At 38.2% G+C, this 23,545-nt stretch overlaps 1 protein-coding gene across 9 annotated transcripts in view; it reads right to left on the minus strand.

Annotated features, from left to right (window-relative positions):
• SHANK2 (SH3 and multiple ankyrin repeat domains 2) overlaps positions 1-23,545 on the minus strand; it is a 354,838-nt gene that overhangs the window by 120,247 nt on the left and 211,046 nt on the right. For all 9 annotated transcript variants that reach the window (XM_037402231.1, XM_037402233.1, XM_037402227.1 and 6 more), the window contains 2 exons: positions 21,071-21,153; positions 19,346-19,470 (listed from right to left, as the gene is read on the minus strand). In XM_037402231.1, coding sequence (XP_037258128.1) covers positions 19,346-19,470; positions 21,071-21,153 — 208 coding nt within the window. The remainder of the gene's footprint in view (positions 1-19,345; positions 19,471-21,070; positions 21,154-23,545) is intronic.

Here is a 23,545-nt window from a genome sequence, read left to right on the forward strand (position 1 = left end):
CACCGCTCTTTCTGTCCCCTAGTAGCTGGTATCCTTGGTTATATTTCTGACAGTTTTTGCAGTATGCATGCATATATTTTAAGTCAACCATGAAATATAGCCACAAATACATTTAAAGAACAGAAAACAAAAATAAAGCTAAAAGTGACCAGCCTTCAGTACTGTACAAAAAGTTTGAAAATCACTGGATCTTAGGTGTCTGGCCATTCCAACTTCACACCCGCAGCTCACAGTTCAGTTGCTTTAGAATCAGAGAATGGCTGAGGCTGGAAGGGCCCTCTGGAGGTATCTGCTCCAACCCCCTGCTCAAGCCAGGCCATCCTGAAGCTTCCGAACATCCCCGGAGCTGACCAGCTGGCAATACTCTGCCTAGTGCAGCCCGGGGCACCGTATGTCTTCTTCACGACAAGGGCATGTGGCTGGCCCACGTTCAACTTGGTGTCCACCAGGACCCTCCAGTCCTCTTCTGCAAAGCTGCTTTCCAGCTGGTCAGCCCCCAGCACATACTGGTGCCTGGGGTTATCCCTTCCCAGGTACACTTCCCTTTGACACACTCAGCATAGGGAGCCAATGCTATTTTAGTTGCCCATGGTTATCACAGAGATCAGACTATGACTGGCAGATAAGGCACAGAACCTCCAGGATACCTAAAGCCTTCTGAAGTAAAAGACAGAACAAACGGGGATACCCTAGGGCATCAGAATTAGTCAACTGAATAGTACGTGTTTGAGCCCATCTGTATAGCAGCAACCCTACTAAAATCAGTCTTTACTCCCAGTACGAAGTGAGACTGGAGCTTCCACCTACACATGAGGACTGGACTGTACATTGCCTGTTTGGAAGACATACAGCACGAAAGCAGACTGCCGGTATAACTATGCAACTGAACACTGACACAAGCGGGAAGGTCCTCTCCTGGCTAAAAACGGACATGTTTTCATGCAATCAGACACAGATTTAGGTACCTCCTGAGTGCTTACTGATTGGTACCTGACCTACTGATAAATGCTGTCAGGTACCCACACAACTTCCTAGGAAATGCTGAAACACAAAGTTTTTTTCTGAAGGCATCCCTTCTCACTTTTTTCTGCAAAGACAAGATACATTTGGTGAGATAATTAATATGAGCTGCTTCGTTTCCCTCATCTCAGAAAAAGGCTTGAGAAATAATACAGAGACGCAACAAGACCAAACCATACTTTATAAAGCTCTTCCAGTGGGAGCTGCTGTTAAACATAATCATCCCAGCTAAGCCAGGGAGATTTGCAGTTGGGCCCAGGAATGTCTCTACCCTCTAAAGCTGAAGCCACAGCTGCCCAGCATGCTGGTTTTGTTGATGATCAGTAAAAACAGCAGGTGGAGATGAAATCACCAGTTCATCTACCAAATTATGTGGTCTAAAAGAGAAGAGGGGAAGGAGAGTAAGACAGGGTTCTTGGAAACTGTTCCTTTGACTAGAGACTGTCTCTAGCATGCTCCTGGCACACACAAGGTTAGTGTGGGATGGCACTAGGCACACGTGGAGTGCAGACCTGGGGGTCCCAAGAAGCCAAAGGAGGTGCTGGGCAGCAGTGGGTCAGGCAAAGCAGCCACAATTCGTTGTGCATCCTGAAACTCATTTGTGAGCAGACTCTAGGAAGGGCTAGACTAGGCACTGCATGTTTGGTAAAAGGTCTAAAAGCATTTTTTTCTATGATTTATTATTCTCTAATGTATTTCAACAATGCTTTAAAATCCTGTTAGATCCTTAGGTAAGCTCTGAATGCTTCACTGTCTTTGAGTTATGCCTAAGATTAAAACTGATAATTTCTGTGCAGATTTAACAGGACAGTTCACAGCACAGAGCCCAGTTCCTTTTCCCTGTATTTTGAACACTCTTCATTTACTTCTACCCTTTATTTCTTATCCTTTACATTAGACCTCATTTTCTCTTACTACCCAATCGCCTAGTTTTTGAGCGTGTCTTTCTGAATATCCATACCAAAGCTGAAAGTCAAGGTAGTTATCCATACAACCGCCGACTCCTTCAAAACACGTTTTCCCTTTGAAATGCCTTTTGACTCTTGGAGGTCCATCTGTTTTTAAGCACATTTCCAGTGATTCTAATCTTTGTGACATTAGCTCCAGCTCTCCACAGTGGAAACAAGCTTCCCAGTTTAGTTCTCAAGGTTATTTCCACAGCTCTAAGACCAGTGATGCATTTGTTATGTTCTGTTCCTCTGCTATCAAGGCAAAGCAACAGAGACTACTTCTGTCCAGAAATTTCATATCTGAGTTACCCTTGGAATATCACCTTGTCCTGATGATTTGTTACTGTTCATTTTACCAGTCAGTTATGAAACCTTTCTATGGTGTCTATGAAACCAGACATTGCTCCTTGGGGTAGGCTTAGGCTTAAATTGATCTAAGAGTAAACTGCTATGCCTGTGGTAATGCCTGCAGTCCAGAGGCTTTCTAGGTGGTTCTTGATGGTTAAGCTGATTGCTGACCCTACAGTTTTTATTTCTTGCACTTTTCAGCTAGACCTGCAAATGACCGCTTGTGGATGGCAGCACTAACCCGAGGGGGAAGGTGGGAGCTGGCACCTCAGGACACAGGTACGGTAAAGGACCAACAGGTCAGACCACAACTGACACAAGCAAAATGCAAAATTGCTCTGCTGGTCTTTATTTTCAGTGTTCTGAGGAAGCAGCAGTATCCCAAGCTCCTCTACAGTTAACACCACTGCTAAAAATTCGCTGAGGTTTTCATCCATGGTGTTCTTTTTCAGAAGTGCTTTTTTATAGGTCCGTCATCTTTCAGATATGCTGACCTCTGGCAGACCATCCTATTTTTGGTATATTTGAAAGAAAAAGTCTATCATGAAATTTCATGCCTTTAGCTAATTCTTCCTCGAGTTCTATTTTGGTGAGCCGTACTACAGTTTTAACTCTGCAGGACTTAAATTCTTTTCTCTCTTCTTTGTTCACATTTCCAGTTTTGAAATAAGACTTCCCAATTCTAAATGTCCTTGTTTAGAAGCCATTTAACTATGCTGCCTTTTTTGGTGGCTGCATTCCTAGTAGATAAAAAACAAGAAAGAAAGGAAAAAGTGGGCACAAATCTTTTGTTTTGAAAGGTGTCTAAAGCAGACCAACCTCTATAGAAGGATGTTAAATTTCCAGTTCCCAAGCAAATGAAAATACTTGAAACAGCTGAAGAGAAGTCATGTTTAGTTGAATGCAGAAGAATGTTTTATTGCTTGCAGTTTTAAACTGATTATAATTCTGCAAACAAGACTATTACTCTTTTGCTTAGCAAGAATGGAGTAGTTTAATTTTTCACCCTTAAGCTTGTTGTGGCAAGGGTTAATCTGCAGTATGCTATATTACTCTTTTTCCAGAGTTATCAATCTACACATAGTGTATCCAGACAGCTCCTTGGGCAGCAACCCAGGACAATTTTGAGAGCTCTCAGGGGCTGGCCTATGTCTCTCACTAAATTGATGAGGCTGTTGTCCCCTGTGAAGCCAATTTTTACAGAAATATTTCATTATTTTCTAGTTTCTTCATTACTTTTCTGTAAACCAGAAACCACTAACTCAGTCCTCTTAGCACTGATGGCATGGAACAGCCCCGCTTCTTTTCAGACCATGTAAACCAGTACCCATTCAGAGGAATTTATCCAAAAGACCACTGATGGAATTTAGTGACAGACTGTGAGTCACAAATGCATGATTCCCAACCGTTAATTTATTAGGTCATATAACAGTGAAAGAATTTGATCATAACATTATAACACAGCTGTTTTATTTCAGATGTGGAATGAGTCCAAGTATTTGATAATTATGCTGCTTCAATTAGTGGCGACTCCAGAGCTAGTTAAGTGGTATTGTTTGCTCCTAGGCAGGAAGCCCGGGGAAGCTCATTAAACAAGTCTGAGGATGCGCAGGTCTACTGGGCTGATACGCAACATGCGATGTGAGGTTGCAGCATGGCAGCAGTATGTACCCTCCTTTCCCACACTGCATACAGTTAGCAGCACTTAAGCATCAAATTTACATCTTCCAGTAAAAGGGTGAGGAAGGAAGGCATAAGAGGAGGAAGGCTGTTGGATGTGATCAAGTGGCACTAACCTAAGCAGAGAAAAGCAGCAAAGGATATCTGGCAAAGTTGTCTGGGCCTATGTAGAGATCTCAAGACTTTCATAATGTGATAGAGCTGATTAGCCTATCAGCAGTATTAGTAAAATAAATGTGTTTGTGGTCTTCTGGTTTTTTTCCCCCTGGAAATTCAAGCCCATAAGCATTTTTTCTTCTGTGTTCATTTCCCTGTATTACAAAACAACAGTTTATTCATGCTTTCTCTCTCCTGCCTTTATCAAAATACAGTCTTATCCTTTCCTTAAGGCAGGGACATGCTGTCTATATTTTAATAACATTAGTATAACTCAAACATCCCTAGCCACTAGCTCTCAGTATAGGATTAGTGTCCTCTGATGGTCTGGAAATCATGCCACAGAAGTTAGGAAACGTTACCCTTTGGTTCACCCATGAAAAAGCCTGTGGTGCTGTATTATATTGCTACTGCAAATCTTTCACTTCTAGAAGAGGGACAAGGATGGAGAAAGGTTTCTAGCATTAACCATTATGGTTGCCATTCATATTTGACCTTGGCAGTGAAGTAGAACAGGAGAAAACAAAGAATCACACATTATCTTTTGAAATTGCTGGAAAAGATGTAGAAGGAGAATTATTTTATCTTCCTTTATTACACTATTACCTCCTTAGAAAGTTTATCTAAATCCACCTCTATTTAAGCATCCTAACACATACTCATCTGTACATTTTGAGGGGCACAGAGGAGGAAAAAGAGTGAGCAAGGGAAGCTGCAACGTGTGCTCTGCTTGACAAAACCCTACTTGTGGCTGGCTAAGACACAAAGGGGTTAATATTATTATTCCTCACCACTCGCATTACTCAGAAAAATCCTGGCAGACTGCCAAAACTGCCATAAAACATGAACAGCCTGAAGAGATGGATACATATGGTAGCTGAAGCAGCTACATCCAGCTCATGCTACCCCTGGTATTAGTAATGCTGAGAGAAAAGGGATCTATCGGGACTGCATGTCTCTGGGAGAAAGGACCCCGAACGCCTGAGAAACATGCCAGCACTTCTCACAGGTACTTGGACTACACAGTTGGACTCTCCTTTTTCAACTTCAGCTCTCTGAATGCTATTGGGTTCAGAAGCCTCATTCTGACGATAAGCTAAGGCGCACCCATTTGGCTATCTCTGATTGAACTACAGGGTTATCTATACTAGCTGATAGAAGAATCAGATGGCACAGTTGGCATTAATATGACAATACATGGGAGGATGAAAGGACAGTATGGATTCCACAAACACAAGCAACAGTTTTACCTTTCTAAGAAATCCTTCAAAAATGAGGAATTTAGATAATAAATATATTTTTTTTAAGATTTGAGAGAATTCCCGATGTTAGAAAATGCTGGGTTTATGCTGTTTTCTGCATATAAACAATATATTACAAGCCTTACTTACATATTTTACTGTTGATAATCCTAGAGTGATTCAGTGGCTTGATAAACAGCCATAAATCTGACAGTTTTCGAAAGTTTTATTTTTCAAAACATGTACTGCCATTGGCTTCCCACTAGTATTTATGCAGAAGCACATGGACTGGATTTATCCAGCCCAACTTATATGCTTGCCTGAAGTGTCTTCTGAGCATTTTTATCCCTAACTGGGGACAATCAGGCCCTTGCTTAAAGCCCAGCTACTGTCTGGAGTCCTTAACAAAGAAATCTTGCCTATGAAGCCACACGTTTACTTTTTGAAGAAGAATGTACTGTTTTATTTTGACTTGGATAGCTCTTAGCAATGCAGGCTGATTCTAAAAATTTCACCTGCTGAATACTTCTTAAAATGAAGTCCCAAGCAGCCATTCTTTGACGTTTATTCTTTCTTGAAGTAAGGTGGTATGCATTTTCTACGTTACATAGTAGGTTTAGTAAACATTGTATTTTAAATTAGTTTCTGTAATTCTAGAGCTAAGTGTAACCTTCTTTCTTCATCCACCACTGATGTCCTAAAAACCCAACAGAGCCTTTCAGTCAAGCTGGTAATTTGCAAACACAAAGTTGATCCTCAGATTGATATCTTGAAGCTTTATTCTGCATCACAGAATATATCAGTCTGTTAAACCATCGGATCAAAATGTCTCAGCATGCTGATGGAAAGAAAATACTGTCATCGCTTTTTCCCAATTTACTTGTTTTCTCTCCAGTTCTTTCAACTTTGGGGATTACATTTATAAGGGGTTTTTTCCCAACCTTCACACACACACACTATCTTTAACAAAAAGAATGACAAAAGGAAGAAGTGTGCTGGGATTACATTTTATCTAATTTTGGTCTCTCTGCCTTTCTGATAGCAGTTCATCCACTACTTGGTGGATCTTACTCAAAATCAGAGTATAACACTTTAACTTACTGAAGATGAGCAGAGGGCAGTAAGACATTTCTGAATCTTACAAAACATCGTAAATACTGATTCTATATATTGAAAACATCAAATAAAATGAACATCATCTTGTGCTAGAAACAGACAAGGCTTGCAGAGACCAGGAGGATCCTTTGGTAATCAGTTTATTGCACCTACCTTAAGTTTTAGTCACCCTTGCTGATGTATGCAAATTCCTCATAAAGCAAACACTCAGCTCTGCAGGTCATGCAGACCAAGTATCCCATTTTAGATTCAGGATACGGAAGACCAGACAGGCAGGAACCTTCCATTAACTACAGAGAAAGCTGGGGTTTGAACGCGGTTCCTCCAGGGTCCAGCCTGCAGCACGCACTGCAGGGGAGCCCAGTGGGGTGACGCTTTGTAACAGTGTGTCTGAGACAAGATAAACCTTCAAAGCATCTTGCTCTGTTTGCAATGAGTAGCGTCAGGAGGACCTGATATGTAATTTTTTAATGTCTATAATTGTAATGGGGCAGTTTTCAGAGTAAACTTCGTTGCAAGACAGTTCTCTGTATGCACAGGAGAGAACAATAACCAAAGTGAATCAAAGCTAATTAAAATAATAATTCAAAAGCGACACTTCTTCCAAAGACATTATTACAGAACAATAAAAGAAGTTGCTATGCAAACATGGCATATTTTATTGAATTCAGTGTTTCTCTATGCAGAACCCTATGGACTGGAAATCAAAATCAGAAGGGGGCAAAACACTGTTTCCAATCTATAGAAAATAATGAAATTTAAGTATTAGACAGAAAAGGAAAGAAAATTCCCAAAGCAAAAAACCCCAACAAATCATTGATATTTTTCCATAAAGACCTTTTGAGGACAGAAATGCCAGACCCTGTCAAAGCAGCCAAGATGAGAAATTAGCCAATAATACTAACAGACTCAACAGTATGCCTGAAAAAAATAAAGCATAATACTGAGCCATTGCTCAGTGACAACTCAAAATATGAACACAGTTCAGCATTCAAGCACTATATATATATTGCTCCCTATTGCCAGAGCCCCAAAAAACAAGATTCAATGAAAGACAATGAGATTTCAATAAAATGTTGAGAACCAGATGTCTATGTATTTTTTCCTCACTTTACAGATTTATACAAATAATATTTAAAGATGAAAACTAGAAGCTTCATTTTTAAATGAGTATTAATCTTATAAGGTAATGACAGAAAAAATCTGGGAACCTAAAAATAATGAAAAAATCATGAACACTGGAAGTACAAAAATGCAAGAATTAGAAATTTAAAAGCTGGTAGCACTGGAAATGACCAGAAGGTGTTTCATGGCAACTAAACGTGTCTGTTAAAAAACTTAGTACTCTCCACTAGTCCCACCCAGGGTACTGGAGAATTGTGTAAGATCCAAACTGTATTCATCATTTTGGAAAGAATATTCTGGCTGTATTCTTCTTCCCTTGAGCTATAGGCCAGACATTTTAAACAAAGCTGCTCCTGCATGTTAACTTACTCTATGTACCTTAAACGGTCATCTCAGCAATACAGCAATGGAGCAAACTGACTGTGAGATGCATCTGCTCTGCATTTTAGTGAAATAATGATAATAATAAAAAAATCAACCCCCAAACTCTACCCTGTATTACCAAATGTTTAAACAACCTAAATCTCATTTACCCAGGGTAGTTCAGCTGCAGTTACACACCTTTTCTTAGTAAGACTATAGTAACTTAAGAAGTGACTGCTAAGGATAGATGTTTACTACTTCTCTTTTCCAATCACAATTTTCCAAAGCACAGCCATGCATGAACACGCATCATACTGGTTGAATGACAGCACTGATTTCCTTCACCTGCTTATGCATCAGCTGTTAAAACTCAGGCTTGCTTCTACAACTGTTTAAACTCAAGTATACAACCTTTTACTGTGAGCGAGTGAGCAAAAACCACCCTCCGATTCTGTTCTGCTGACTGAGCCACAGAAGTGGCAACCCTGCAAGTGGGTTCACCTTAATTCTACTGTCTTCCTTCATCTAGTTTTATATACTTCTCTTCTGTAAATAAACACAATTTTCTAAAACGTGGATTTGCATCATCAGGGCAATTTGAAAGTCAATACTTAGAATGGGATTGTGCATCTACCAAAACCTGTTGTCATGTCACTGATCTGGTGTTTATTATGAGTAATAAATCTGGGTGGATAATTGCCTAGCAGCATCATTTCTGCATATAGGATCATCACTAAAAAAACCTAAAATTAAACAACTATTACACCTCACTGCAACAAAAGGTCTTCAGAAAAAATAATTAAAAAATATTAAATTGGATTCATGACATTGATTTGTAGAATAAAAGCAGCAAAACAGACTATATAAAATTACTTAAAATATCAAGTATTTTTTAATAAACAGAGAATCAAGTTGATTTTAAATAGTAATCTAGGAATGAGATATGCATTAGTATGCAAATGAAGGAGAAATTTCGCTTACTAAAAATCTCTGTCACATTAGAAAGTTGACAATATTCCTGTTTGCAAAAAGTGTTCTTGATGAGTTTTACAGCAACGTAACATATTGTATCAGAAAAATCTATCTAAACAGCCTTTCTGTTCCAGTGACAGTCAACATTAACATTAATACATCCTAATCTATACAAAGTGAACCCAGCTTTCATTTCAATCTCCCTTGAAGAACAAAAGAAAAAAATCCACCGGTCAGTGCCTAAATTACGAGTTTAACGTAGCTAGGTTATACGCATATACACATTTGAATAGTTCATAGAGGATCCAGCCACCATATGTAGCCATCAGAGTATTTACCCATCATGGGAAAGTTTTGAATTCCATGTTTCCACTTCCAGTAAACCAGGTGAAACATGAACGCTTGGATAAGGCCATTCCAGTTAACACAGAATGCTGGAACTCTGCCTCACAGAACTCTAAAATGCTGCAAGTTATCCCAACTACTTTGTACGAATATCATGTTGGAGGTCTTAAAATGGCAGCAGTAGTCTGTTTTTGCATTATTGGCTACCAGGCAAGACAGGAGCAGTTTCTTTAAATTCAGAGCTGCCAGAGAGAAGCATCTTGTCTCAATACTGTGGTCTAACACCTTTACAGGTGGAACAAGACTTATCTAGAGAAAATTACCTCAATCATTATGGCAGGTAAGCACAACGGAACACAGCAGTACACCTTTGGGAGACCCAATGGGACAAGTTCAAGCACCCAGATCTGGGTCCACACCGTAAGAAAAACGCAAAAAGACTAAAGAACTGAACAGCACTTCTGAAAAGGTTTGCATGGGGTAGGGAGAAGAAAAGGAAAAAAAGTTGCAGAAAAATAGGACTTGGGGATGAATAATCCTAGTCTTTGATACTTGGACAACAGGTGCCTACACAATTTCCAAGTCTGAAGAACCACCAATTTGTTTGGTATACACTCGAATTCTATTAAAACACCTCAAACAGATTCTAAAAATGCACAGGGAATTATGGGAACCAAATACCTACTCCCAGACAAAACACATCTTAAATTCAATTCCCAATCTGTATGTTTTTTGTAAAAGCCACCTCCATAATAGGCACAGTCAACAAACAAAGCATATTTAGATATAAAAACCTAACAAGAAACTTTAAGAAAATGCCTACAATAAATGTTTTATTGGTCATTTAATAAAAATTCTCTCTTAATTTAGCAGTTAAAGTGATTCATAATAACCCTTCGTGTAAATACATATACCAAATGTGTTGTTAACAACTTACAAGCCTGTCAGCAATGACTACTGCCTCACAGAACTCTAGCTAGTGCTGAAAAGCCAAGCCACAGGTTGGTTCCATTAACAGCAACAGCAGTTGTTCGGAGCTGGTTAGAGGAACAATTCTCAAAGAAAAAATAGCAATAAAAATACTAGAGAGATTTAGATTGTGAATTAAACCAGGAAAAGGATTCTTTGATTTTGCACCTTGTATTTCTTTTAAAAGAAAATACAATAATGCAGGACTTTGGTATCTGCCTTGTAGTCCTGCTGCTGGAGTACAAAGCACGAGCTTCATACATCTCACCTATTTTAGCGTGTAGGCTGGCAGCAAATATATGCAAGGTTACAACATTCTTTTCTATGACATCAATGTAAGTCCAAGCTGAGCCTTTAGAAAAAGGCTTTTCTGCCATCGTAAATGTCAACTCTTTAGCAGCCAATTCTTCAGCAACTATCAAACTAGTAAAGCATGGGTATTTCATGGAGAAATTTACCTGTGCAGTGACTCACTCTGCCCAGGACTGTCATGATTCTCTCTAAACTCTTCTTTATTCCAGCGAGTATCTGAACAGCCACTCTATTTGTCCAGAATCACTTTGTTTCAGGTTGTAAATGAACCTGCCCACGACTTTGTTTTTATGTACTTACATGCTTTTAAATTTTCTCTTCATCAGCAAATAAAGATACATTTAGCTACCTACTTTTATTCTATCACCCTATTTACCCATTCTTGAAAAACTCCATTAAACCTTTGAAGTTATTTGCTAGGACAGTGTTCAGTGCCCTGATAAGCAAAGCCTTCAGAGCCATTCAAGTCCAACCGTATCCAGCTCCTCATAATGGAAAAGTTGCCACTTGCCATGAAGACTATCCAGGAGTTCCTATTTTGAAAACTGACAGGGAAAACTCTCACTATGGAGAAATAATGTTTGTGTAACAAATATAAACTTCATACCACAAGATGAGAACTAGAAATGCAGCTCCCCAAATTACTGCTGGAATATATGAAGCAAAAATGAAGCAGTAGAGATAAGGGATTATTATTCTCTATTTTTACATACAAGAGTCTCCAAAAAGATTTATATCAGTGTTACAACAGGATGTTATTTCTAATCTAATCTGATTGATTTAAAGTATATTTCAATTTCCTTACTGGATAAAATTGCTGAGTCCCACAGTCGCAAGCTGTAGGAAATGCTTTGAATGGAGCCGAACAAAACAAGGCAGGGATTCCTTGGAAAGCCACCTTTCGTCACCACCTTCTCTCTCACTGCTCTGCAGAGCTGTACAATAACTTCAGATGGGCACAGCAGCTCTCTGAGTGGGATGACCACCCATCCGCTGTGATCAAGCTTAGCATACCTCTGACACCAAAAGTTCACATCTACTAACAAGATTTTCACTAGATCATTTGTCAAACTGTGTTGCCTTATGTTTTTGATCACTTCTACTTTCTGTGATAGAATATAGACCCCTATACTTTTCGCACACACCCTAATGTTGTGTAATGACCCAAATTAGACTGAGGTAGGTTAGAAGTTCCTGATTTCTTCTTATATCTGCAGCTGTAGCAGGATGAGAGGAATGGGTAGGAAGAGAGGGTAAGGTTATTGCTCATGAAGCATGTGGTTATCAGATGAAAATTCCTTTTAACCTCTGGACAGACTTGTGGTTCATGAAACACAACTAGCAGGTGAACTTAGGTTTGAAGCATCATACAAATTGACTGCCAGTCTCAGAATAAGAAAAAGAAGACTGACAATAAATAAATACAAAACCCCCAAGTACACACATATGCAACTCCACATTATAGTATTTCTCCTGCTTTTATGATGCTTAAGCCTCCCCCAAAAAAAGGAAGGGGGGGGTGGGGTGGGAAATATTCCATATATTAGAATAGTTCTGCTGCAGCACTCAACAATAGGGATTTGTCAGTTAATTCTCCAGTATTTACAACAACTCATCTGTTTCATTCACCTGCAATTTTGCAGGTTTGTAGCAACATCCCACAATTAAAAGAAATTGAATTTTCTCCCTTAAAATACCCGGCACAAGTACTGTTTTTAATATACCTCCATTCCAGCAACCAGGTTTCCATAGTATCAAGAGACTAAAAAAAGCTAACAGGCTTCAGAGAAATTAATTTTAATATAATGTCTTCTGGAAATCTGCAAACTATATCTTAAAAAATGGCATTTATTTATATGGTGTTATTAGTCTTCATACCTAACTTCAACACCTTAGAGAAATGGAAGAGTTATATTGTTCTTGTATTATTTGAATGAAGGATAGACAAACGTCTGTCTGCAAGAGTGAAGACTACCCATAGCTGTGCTTTGTGTGAAACACTGGATGGCTGAGATGGCTGGATGCCACTGGATGGCTTCTAGGTGGCCAAGAGCTGGCTATTTATAAGCAGCAGCTTAGCTTTAAAGAAAGTCACTATTTTTCGAGGATTTTGTAGTAGGAAGTCAGGGAAATATTGGTTTTCATATTAACAGGAAGCTAAAAGGCTCCCTATGGATAGCTCCACGCTCCACACACAGTCCCATGAGCTTCGGCAGAATCCCTCAGAACAGAAATGTTAGCAAACTTCTCTTAAAAATACTGTGGCATCTAGATCAAAATGCCTTAACACTGGTAACGGAGAACTGAATGGATGGGCACAGAGCTAATTGTGACTGTTGCTGCCATTTTCACCAAAATTCCTTCCATATCCTCCTCTCAAAGAAGCATAAAAGTCAGTTCTTGGGATCAAATATGTACTTGTTACATTTCTGAGATATCCGATAAATACCACCATTTCCTCTTGCCCCTGGGGATTAAAAACCCAGTATACACCTCACATAGAATCAAGGCTAAAGTAGAATGCTCCCAGTATTGCTCACAGCCTGGTTTTGTATGTCTGACAACAGCACAGTCGTTTCATTTTGGTCTGCTTTTCAGTCTTATTTTAAAACATATTATTTGCTTAGGCGTGAATAACTGAGCTTTTGTAAGAATCACATTCTTTTTTGTCTGCCCCTTTCCAGCCATGCCAAAAAGGTAAGAGTCTTATTAAGGTATTTTTAGAATTAAACAAGATTGACCCATCTTTTTTATGATCACACTGAGCATATCTGAAATACCATCATTTCCTGCCAGTTCAAGGCTGCATTTAAACTGATAAAAAGAACAATTCCAAATAGTTGTCATTTTTCTACCGTGCTTTTGTGCAGATCCAAAGCATTTTCAAGGCACAATAATTTCATTCAGCTGCCATCACCCACTAAATACATAGATTAAGAAAATAAACCCACACCACCAAACCCAAACCCTCACTCACTGAATTGAAATGGCAAGCAAGCAGAATACTTTTCCATCAAGTGAAAAATTAATCCACTTGGTCCAAGACTGCACAGATACAGCAGACTGTTCAACACTTGGACCACAGCTGCTCTTTTTCCAATACCTCATTTGTTCCAATTCTCCAATACACATGTAGTGACACTTAAGCAGAAGAATTTCAAAACCAAAACAAGAAGAAAGTTTCCTTTGGACTCTGGCAAGTTCATTTTAAGAAGTGTCAGGAGTACGCTTGTGCTTAATAGACATTAATTTACAGCTGTCACCAAGAGGATGATGACAAACTGGTAAACAGAAATTACCCTTTTCCTTAAATGGTGGAATCAAACTATACATCAATTAAATATACAGATTTAAAAAAATTGGTGCCCAGGCTAGGTGTGCAATATCTGCTGTAATTCAGGCTTGCAGGCTTGTGTGAGCCCTGCTACCCTTACAATAACTACGTACATACATACACACGCACACAAACTTACAGTACGTATCACAGGCTTTTTTAATATATGTGTGTGTGTTTGTGTGCTGAAACACTGCAGTACTTTGTAGCTTTGTTAAATCTCCGATCATTAAAAAGATGCAAGAATATTGTTGTACAGTTGAACCAAAAGCCGAAAGGTGAGGGTCACTGCAGGGGCAGGAGCAGCCGCCACCCTGGCCACAAAAACACCCTACTGCAGGATCGTGAACCAAGGCAGACCTTACTCTTTTGGTCCACCAAAAGGCCTAAGTGTGAGAGGTAAAGACAGCATACAAAAATGTAAGAATATTGCTGGTTTTGCTTTCTTCCTCCTACATGCAATATTAGGGAGGCTTTTACTAAGTACTGTATCAAGCTGGTGTCCACACTTTTGGGAGGATGTGAACAAACTTTAAGAAAAAAACTGCAAAAAATTGCCATGTGGTAATCTGCGTTATTACAAAGACACTAGCAAAGCCTTGGTTTACTCCCAAGAGAGAAAAAGTATCATGGTGCTCATGTAGCTGTCTAAAAAAAATAAATTTAGATCTATATCTGGTAGCAGAAGCTAGTGAAGTTCACACTAGAAATAAGAGAAAACTCAGCCACAGGGTAATTAATGAAGGTTACCTAAGGATGGGAAGGTTTCTGTATTTCTAAAAGGATTTAAATCAGTAAAATATGACTTTGTAGAACCACTAATTCACCCAGCCATTGAATAAAAATGTAAGTTATAACATTGCTATGCTTGCCAAAAATATCCTAATAACTATAGTCTAAGTTACAACAATAAAGTTAAAAGCTTGCTTTCCAGATCAGTTTTGAAGTTTGTATAGTGTTTACTGGAATAAAACAAAAATCTAACCTATTGCTAAATATGAATCTAAAGTTTCATATGTGTATATGTCTCCATTCTTTTTAAATATTCCAGATACTTTAAATGTCTCCCTAAATGCTTATTGCTACTTCCTACATACAGTCAGAGGACATAACTTCAGCTAATACAATGATAAAATGATGCAGTCTATAATAAAATGATGTCTGTTTTCCACCTATCACTACTTCAAGAAAACTTTGTAATAGTAAATTCTAACAGCTTTTGAGACTAAATACAGGCAGTTGTACTACAGAGCATTTTGCATGTTTTAGTACAAGCACCAACTGAACTGTTCTGCAGAAAAATGATCAGATTTCTTCTATTAGCATCTCTGGTTTTGATCGTCAGATCAAACCTTGAATTTTTCTTTTTTTTTTTTGTAATGGATAATACACTGGTTTTATCTAGTTTACATTTTAACTGGAATGTAAATAAGCAGCCATGCTATTCTGAAGACAATAACACTTCAATTTATCTGGGAAAATAAGTGATTTTATGGCACAATAATGCAAACTACAATCCCTCGTTTAGAGAAAAAGTGCATTATTCTGGTACAATATTACAGAATTAGTTTAATTTTCTAAGTATTGATACTATAACACCGTTGTTTGGTATAAGATATGCTCCGTGGGAGACAAAAAATCCCCACACAACACATCATTCAACACCTGCAAAACAGCTGCACACTCATGGGTACAACCGTAACAAATAGTTAAAATCCACTGGGTTTTAATTTAATAAGATAGTCTATACCCTACTATACTAAAAAACAAAACAAAACAAAAACTATTTTGAGTTTAAAACCCTCTTCCACTTGGTTCTTTTTACTTGAAGATGGTTATACTTGTATACATCATCAAAGCAAATCTCAAAAGAAAACACACCACCAACCTAGAGAATTCTGTAAATCATGTTTTGAGGCAGCACTGAACAATAGTATTCAGCGGCTCCTCTGTTTATGCTTTGTTTGACTACTACACTAGACAAAGGTAACAAGGGTTAGGCACATAAAGTTTATTCATAAATAAGAGGTTTTGAGTTAAAGCTAATACATTTCTTGCAAACATTTCAAGTAACAAATCAAATCAGCTTATGGTTTGATTTTTTCTGATCAAGGATTTACAAACTTGACCAGGTGTAGTATAGAAACCTAGTCATTCTGATGAATTAATGGTGAGCTACAATGGCTTTAGAATTGGTGTCTACATTAATGATGGCTGCAGTTTTTTAAATGCCCTTCTGATGGAAACTGTAATTTTTAGGTTGTAGAGCACTTGCCCTAATATGTTGCTTTTTTATCTGCCTTTTTAATTGGGCAGATACCAAGATTCAAGAAAACATTAACTAAAATAGTGAAAACTGGCAAATAGGGCAAGCTATACAATCTCTCTTATAACAACCAAGTCATAACCATACTCCATTGCTGAGTGTTTATCAAAGCTAAGAAAAAATCACATGAATCAGCAACTGCTGAACACCTTAGAAAATGCACATATAATGACAGCTGTCTCTAGCTGACTGTTTCAGCTCTAAAACTACTCATGCACTTTTCCAATACATGTTACTTGCGCTCTATCCAGAAAAGCTACCGCACACATTACAATTTTTATCATAAAAAATATGGCTGGGTTGGAAGCAAGAAGAAAAAACATATATTGTCAGAAATTTCAATGTAGAGTCTGTGAACACCATTTCTGAAGTTTAACAAAATCTCTGAAGTCTCATATTAAAATTAATTGTGCAGGTTGGACAAATCAGTATCACATGACTGATATCAAAAAAACCGCAAACTTGATAAAAACTCAAACGATACTGTGCCAATCCTGTTCCAGCTAGTATCTACTCTGCTCACCTGTTCAAGCAAGACAACACCTCTTCTCCCTTTTCTGTATAGTTCTTTTATTTGTTCTACTCAACCCACATTATCTTCAACGTCGAACTACTTTACTATGCTCAGTAGCTGATCATTGAAGTTTTATCTCCTTCAGAAGATCCAGAGACCATAACTAAACATGAAGAAATTCTCTTCACCCGCCATCGTGATCTCTCCTGCTTCCAAAGAAAGGATCTATCTTCCTGTCAAACCTGCCTTTCCACAGTGAGGAGTAAGGGCAAAGGTTCCCCTTACCTCCATGACCCCAAGCCACTGAACCTCCTTGAGCAGGAGCAAAACATCTGCTCTCCCTTGCATTTTGCCCCGTGCCAAACTGGACGCTCACTTCCCCCAAAGCCTGACACTTGCCGCAAGTGTTATAAATGGGACTAATTAGGATCCCGGTCACCCATTAACTCTTTTATTATTCATGTGACATTTATGATAAATGCATTGTATTACTTCCAAATGGTTGAGGTGGCACTTACACACAGCAGCATAAACTTCAGAGTCATGGGAGAAATCATTTAACAGTAAGAGAGTCTAACTACACTAGTTATGCTAACCACTCACTGTGATGGGCCGTACATTTAACTCTTCTTGGTTCAACACAAGATGTAAAGTAGCTTGGGGTTCCTAGAAGTGCACGTGGACCACTCGTTCATACTTCAACAGTAGCATCTTTTGCATCAGTGTAAATGCCTCCAAAGATGGCTTTCTATAGCTAGACAGCACTGTGCACTGCACATGTGGTTCACAAAACAGAAAAAATCCCGCTTTTCTCCAACATAAAAGTCTTCAGCAACAGCAAAGTTGTGATTTCTCAGGATTACCGTATTCTCTTAATTGTCACAAAATTCCAAACAGAATAACCCCAATGAAAATCTATTACACAGAAATGGATTTGATTCGCATGTAACAACTGCTTCTTTCAGAATAATTACAAATATGCTGAACTGTGTAGAATATACATTAATGTACTGATCCAGCAATGCATGTGCCTGTTTAGCTGTTTAAAAGCTAAAGCTAGGAGTAAATTGCCTAGACAATTATAATTCTTCCATCATTTGCCAGAAAACTGGTAAAGCTTTGTGCAGAATCAGTTACACAGACTTCTTGCATCCCTTCAGAGATCTTAAAAAAATCCATATGCATAGTTATCATTCTGTGATCCTCTCCATTAAATTACACATTATTCACCCTCAAATCTACCTGTGAAATCAGTCAGTGCAGACTATTCATACTTCCTACAGAATAAAAGCCTAATAAGGAATCAACTTCTAAACATAAAGCATCATTAAAAAAACCTGACCTAACGTCAATGATCATAGTTTTGAAAGTGTCCTTGCACAGAGTATATATCAGTACCATTTGTAAGCTACTGTTTAACAATTTGCTAAAAGCTTATTCTTAAGTAAACAAACAGTAAGAAAAATGCGCTTTGAAGACACAGATAAAAATGCACATTATTTACTTCAGAAGTCTGCAAAGCCTGTTCTTTCATGTTTACAATGTGATGAAGCGATGCAACTATTTAAATTCAATCACTATGGGAGTTCAATGCACACAACAAATAAAAGCTGCATATTACATCCTCTCCCAAATGCGAAGGCCAGCTCTGCAGCAATAATGTTGTAGCACCAGTAAATACTTCAAAAAAAAACCATATGACCCTGAAGAAGAAAAAATAAAAATAAATAAAATAAAAAAAGTAGATCTTACAGACAAGACTTGCTCAATCCATCCTGAAAGACCTATTTTTAAATACTGAGTTTCACAGAATCACAGCATCGCTTTGTTGGTCATCAAAAGGTTGTGGGGGGAAGAGGAAGAAAATCCCAAATTGTGATAGTGTTGCCAACTGCCCAGTAACCTAAAAAGGAGTACTGACTATTTAAGGACAACCTAAAATATCAACCAAAAATTTTCCAAAATAATAAACATGAAGACATTTTTGGTATGAACAAAGAGAGTATTTAAATATACGTTTTTTATAAAGTAATTTATACTGCAATAACGTCCATTGCTTATCTTTTGTATGACTGTATTTACAGTGCATTTTTGGAAATAATTCATGTCAAGCCAAAGTAATTTGCTTTATTCCCCATAGTTTCTAAACAGCACTAGACCACTGATATTTCTAATTGCAGAAATAGTTGCATAAAAAGTCATTACATTTGGTGATTCTGTAAAAATATTTAGAAGACCACAGAACTTACAGCCTACAATAGATATTGAAATTAACCTCAATTTCAATTCACTAATGCAAAGAAGAAAAACTCCCATATTTCTCTGACAGTGTATTCCAAAATAAAAAAAGAACAAAGAGAAAATTCCCAGCTAACCTGAACATTGTTCTTTCTAACTGCTTTCGTAAATGCTACATGAAATTTTAAAATAGAGCAAGTGAAGTCCATCATTGGTGTTAGCCCACTGAACTTGCTGCTCAGAAGCATCACACACTTTTTCCAAAGTAATTTCTACAAAGGGAACATCACTATTTCCCCAACAGAGCACTGAGAATCAAAGTGCAGGATCTCCTACCTCGATCAAAAAGTCTCCAGTTCTCAGGCCAGCTTGCCATGCTACTCCCCCTTCATCCACAGATTCCAGGTACTGCAAAGCAGGAAAGGCTGGAGTTGGGGTGAATTCTTCAATTGGTGTGTCAGCTTTAAAAATAAATACCACATTAAAAAAAAGAAAGTTACGGAGTGCTTGCAAATACCACTTGATTAAAGGCCTGCTATTGGCCATTTAAATTTATGGTTAAAAAATGGTGGGTGCTAAAAGTAAGAGGACTCTGCCTCAGAGGGTATCACAATGCTGGGAAAAGAGTGCAATCTCTCTGCAATAGCAATCCACAGGTCTTCAGAGAGAGAAATACATGCTGCTTTACTGACACAAACCAAATCAAGCTGTATGAGGCAATAGCTGGATTCTGAGTATTCCAGTATATTCAGTTTTAGTTTGAGTAACCCTTTTGTATGCAACTCTGGCAACATTCAACTCAAAATGAATTATGCTCTGTAGCCAGAAGAGAGCACCTGGCCAGACTGGGGGGATGCAGTGAATGGGAAAGGATGAAAACTGATTTTTTCTTCTAGATTTAGATGTATATCACATAGAAGCTAGCAGAAGAAATCACTTTTTAGGAGAGGAGGCACAGCAGGCCTTGTAACAGCCCCCTCCCTCTCTGTGTCACGTACACATACAAGCAGAAAAGTCCTTGGGTCTTTCACCTGAGGTGCCCTCGCTGTTACAGAGAAAATCTGAGGATAATTGTTGGGCTTACACAGAAGGAGCAACCTCTGCTCACTGCACGGACAACTCGTGCCAGTGGGTTAGCTAAAAGGTAGCGCTACTGGCTTTGTTAGCACAAGTCCAAAAATTTTTACTTAGCTAAAATTAGAAAAGCTTTTACAACACTGAAAATCTATGGTGGCACTGGTTTAGGGGTGGGGAACCAGGGAAAGCAAAAACGATGTCCCAAGAATGAAGGTATGGAATAATTTTCATGCTCAAGCAAGGCAAGGGAGAACCCATGTAAAATGAGGGGGAGCAAGAGATGGGACATACCATCATTTTTTTTTTTTAAATACAAAAGGAGCAAACTGGACTGAAAAGTTAAAAAGCAAAGCATTAAATAGAATGCTTTTTTTAACTCTTGAGAATGCCGTTATTACAGATTTTAGTCTACAGAAAAGTAACATGCAGTTTAACATATGAACAGCTTTTAAAATGAGCACACTACAGGCCATGCAACATACGTGCAGCTTCTGAAGATATAAAAAAAGATCATATTTTCATACTAAAACTGCACCAATGTCACCTTGCAGAAGATCCACACCTATTTTAAACAAAACATCACTCTCTTGTCTATTTCTATTCGTAGACCTATTTAAATAGACTGACATTTGAAATAAAGAAGCAGGTTTTATAAGGGAAGCAGGTTTCCCATAGTTAGGTAAACTGCATAACAAAACAGATTAATGACAAAATATTACATATACCAACACAATAAAAATACAGACAAAACTTTCTCCCCCCCCAAATGATTATACAGTGCTTCTCCTATGTAAAAATGCAAACTGCTTCAGACAGAAGCCACTAAAATCCGTCTGAGTAGTATAGCATACAGAGAATCCTGTTGTCTAGCAACCAAGTGCACCAAGAATAATTCCTGCTTATATTCAGAGATATATAAATTTCTTCATGCCAGTGCACATCACACACACACACACACACACACACACACACAGAAGCACATACCTTTTGCCCCTCTGAGCACAAATCCAAATCCTTCATTGTCTTTTTTCTGCAGGACCACTGCCTTTTCTTCTATTATGCAGTCACTGTAGAGAGAATTCCGAGGATAGCGACCATTATTACATCCCTTCATCACCACTGTAGTAGCTGCTCCTCCAGTGTGCAGGTTCATCATCATCACAGCCCGTTAATCAAATAATATTGCAGTAACCAAGCATGGGAAAATATAGAACAAATAGTAGCGAGGGGAAGACAAAGACTAAGCTTAATGATAAAAGAGAACATGACAAAGCAACTTAAAGGGAATAAAAAAGGCAGAAAGGAAAAAGAAAGAAGAAGAAATCATGCATGGTGGTTTGTATTCTATATGAATGACTGAATGAACATGTGATCATGTAATCTGTGGGCTAGCTAGGACTCTAAAAGGAAAAAAAGTAAGTGAACTGAACGACAGTATCATTAATAAACTCCTCAATCGTGGATGTACCAGATGCATCTTCTAGTGAAGCCAAAATGAAACCAACCAGAAGAAAAATGAGGCAGCATTTTAAATTTAAAGATAATAAATTATGATTTTCTATTAGCTAACTAAAAGGCACAAATATATTCTGAAAGCTATGCCTTGCATCAAAAGCCCTTTTTCAATCCTATTGAATGTTGCATGCTGCAAGAATCCCACATGATCATCTGACAGCCTACAATGCTAACAACGTGCAGCTGCCTTGGCGTCATCAAGCACAAATTTCCACAGCATCAAGAATCTGCATAATTGAAATAGTAACAAGGCATGCACAATCAGGAAAACACATTTCTAAGGAATATTTCCTATCTTCTGATAAACAATATTATAAAACAAGGAGATGGTGTAAAGGACTATTTATGTAAGCAGTATGTCCTTAAAGAGAAAGTAGCCTTAGGAATCTTACTGTCATTGGCTAAGAAAAAAGTAGACGGTAGATGAAGAAAATGTATAAAATCCACACTAAAATGGGACCTTTCACATACAGGGAATGATCTGTAAAAGCCTTGAGTTGTTTAGCGGGTTTCATGAAACATTAGGTTACTAAAAATAAGCTCAAAGTAAAAAAAGAAAAAAACCACCTTTTGAATGCTCTTTTCGGTATAAAACCATTACACAGCACATGTTGCAAGACATTCTTCTGAACAAAGACAGTGTCAGGGGTTAAGTATTCATGAATCATAAGCAGTGCAAAACATGCTGCTAGGTTGACTTTAAAATACCTACAAAACTATTTCAGATAGAAACAAGTATGAGCAAGTTTGCTTTTCCTAATTTTTTACTAGCCAGCTACTGTTACCACTGGTCTTGTACAGAGTCTGGTCACTAAAGCACTCAGCACAGTGAGACCGGATCTGCTTCAGTGCCATTAAAAATCCAGCAAGGGGAGGAGGAAACTAAAGAAAAATTGGCGTGACCTTTGTATATAAGGCTCTGAACAAAGACAAGGATGATGATATCAGGACACCAATGGACAGCCTCCAAACTCCAGATCTTCTGTGTATCACAGATTATCCTTTTGGTGACTTTCCAACTCTGAGGGATGCAACTTTGTGTTACTGCTGAAGTTGTGATGGAATTACATCATCCAAACTACAGAGTATTTAAACACTACACATGAATTAAAACTACCACAATGGTGACTTTCTGAGCAACAGATGATCTCCGTAAGTAACACCAGCTTTTGAATACTGTCTCTCAACTTATTATTATTTACTATATAAGTCAGAAATTGCTTTTTCTTACAATTAATACCCCTTCTAGGGAAAGGATATAATAAGTGCCTATTTCTTGAGAAAGCTGAACACACTCCTGTCCAGGGATATCAATGTGGGATGGAATATGTAATGCCCAGAGCCCACACACTTGCAGTGAAGCCCTCCATCAATGTCCTAATGTTATAGAAACTGGCTGAACCTACAAGCATACTGGCTTATTTTCTTCATTTCACCACTCATATTTTCAAGGTGGGGCTCCATACTTTATCCACTGAAGAGCCAAGAGTAAAGCTATCTCCAGCCTTTCTCTTAATACACGGTCAAATTAATAAAACCCATTTCTTTCAAGTTTCCCTGTAAACAATCAATAGCTTAATAGAAGTCAGAAGGCTACTTTTGAGAACCCAAGCACAGAAAGTGTTTGGTTCAAAGAACACCCCTCTGCTCCCCTACACAAATCCCACACTCAGCTCAATTCATTAAAATAACAAATTCAGAAGCCTGTTAGCTAGGCACCTCATCAAACCTTGCTCTGATTCTGTCATTTTTGTTGACAAAACCAAATAAATCCATAATATCATTCCTTAAAACACTGAAGGCTTAAGTTCCAAAAGCAGTGCTCAAGAAAATTTGGGATCATAGAATCACTAAGGTTGGAAAATACCTTCGAGATGAACAAGTCCAACTGTTGACCCAGCACTGCCAAGCCTGCCACTTAACCATGCTCCTAAGCACCACTTC

The sequence above is a fragment of the Falco rusticolus genome, chromosome 10 (genome assembly GCF_015220075.1).
Source record: "Falco rusticolus isolate bFalRus1 chromosome 10, bFalRus1.pri, whole genome shotgun sequence".
Lineage (NCBI taxonomy): Eukaryota > Metazoa > Chordata > Aves > Falconiformes > Falconidae > Falco > Falco rusticolus.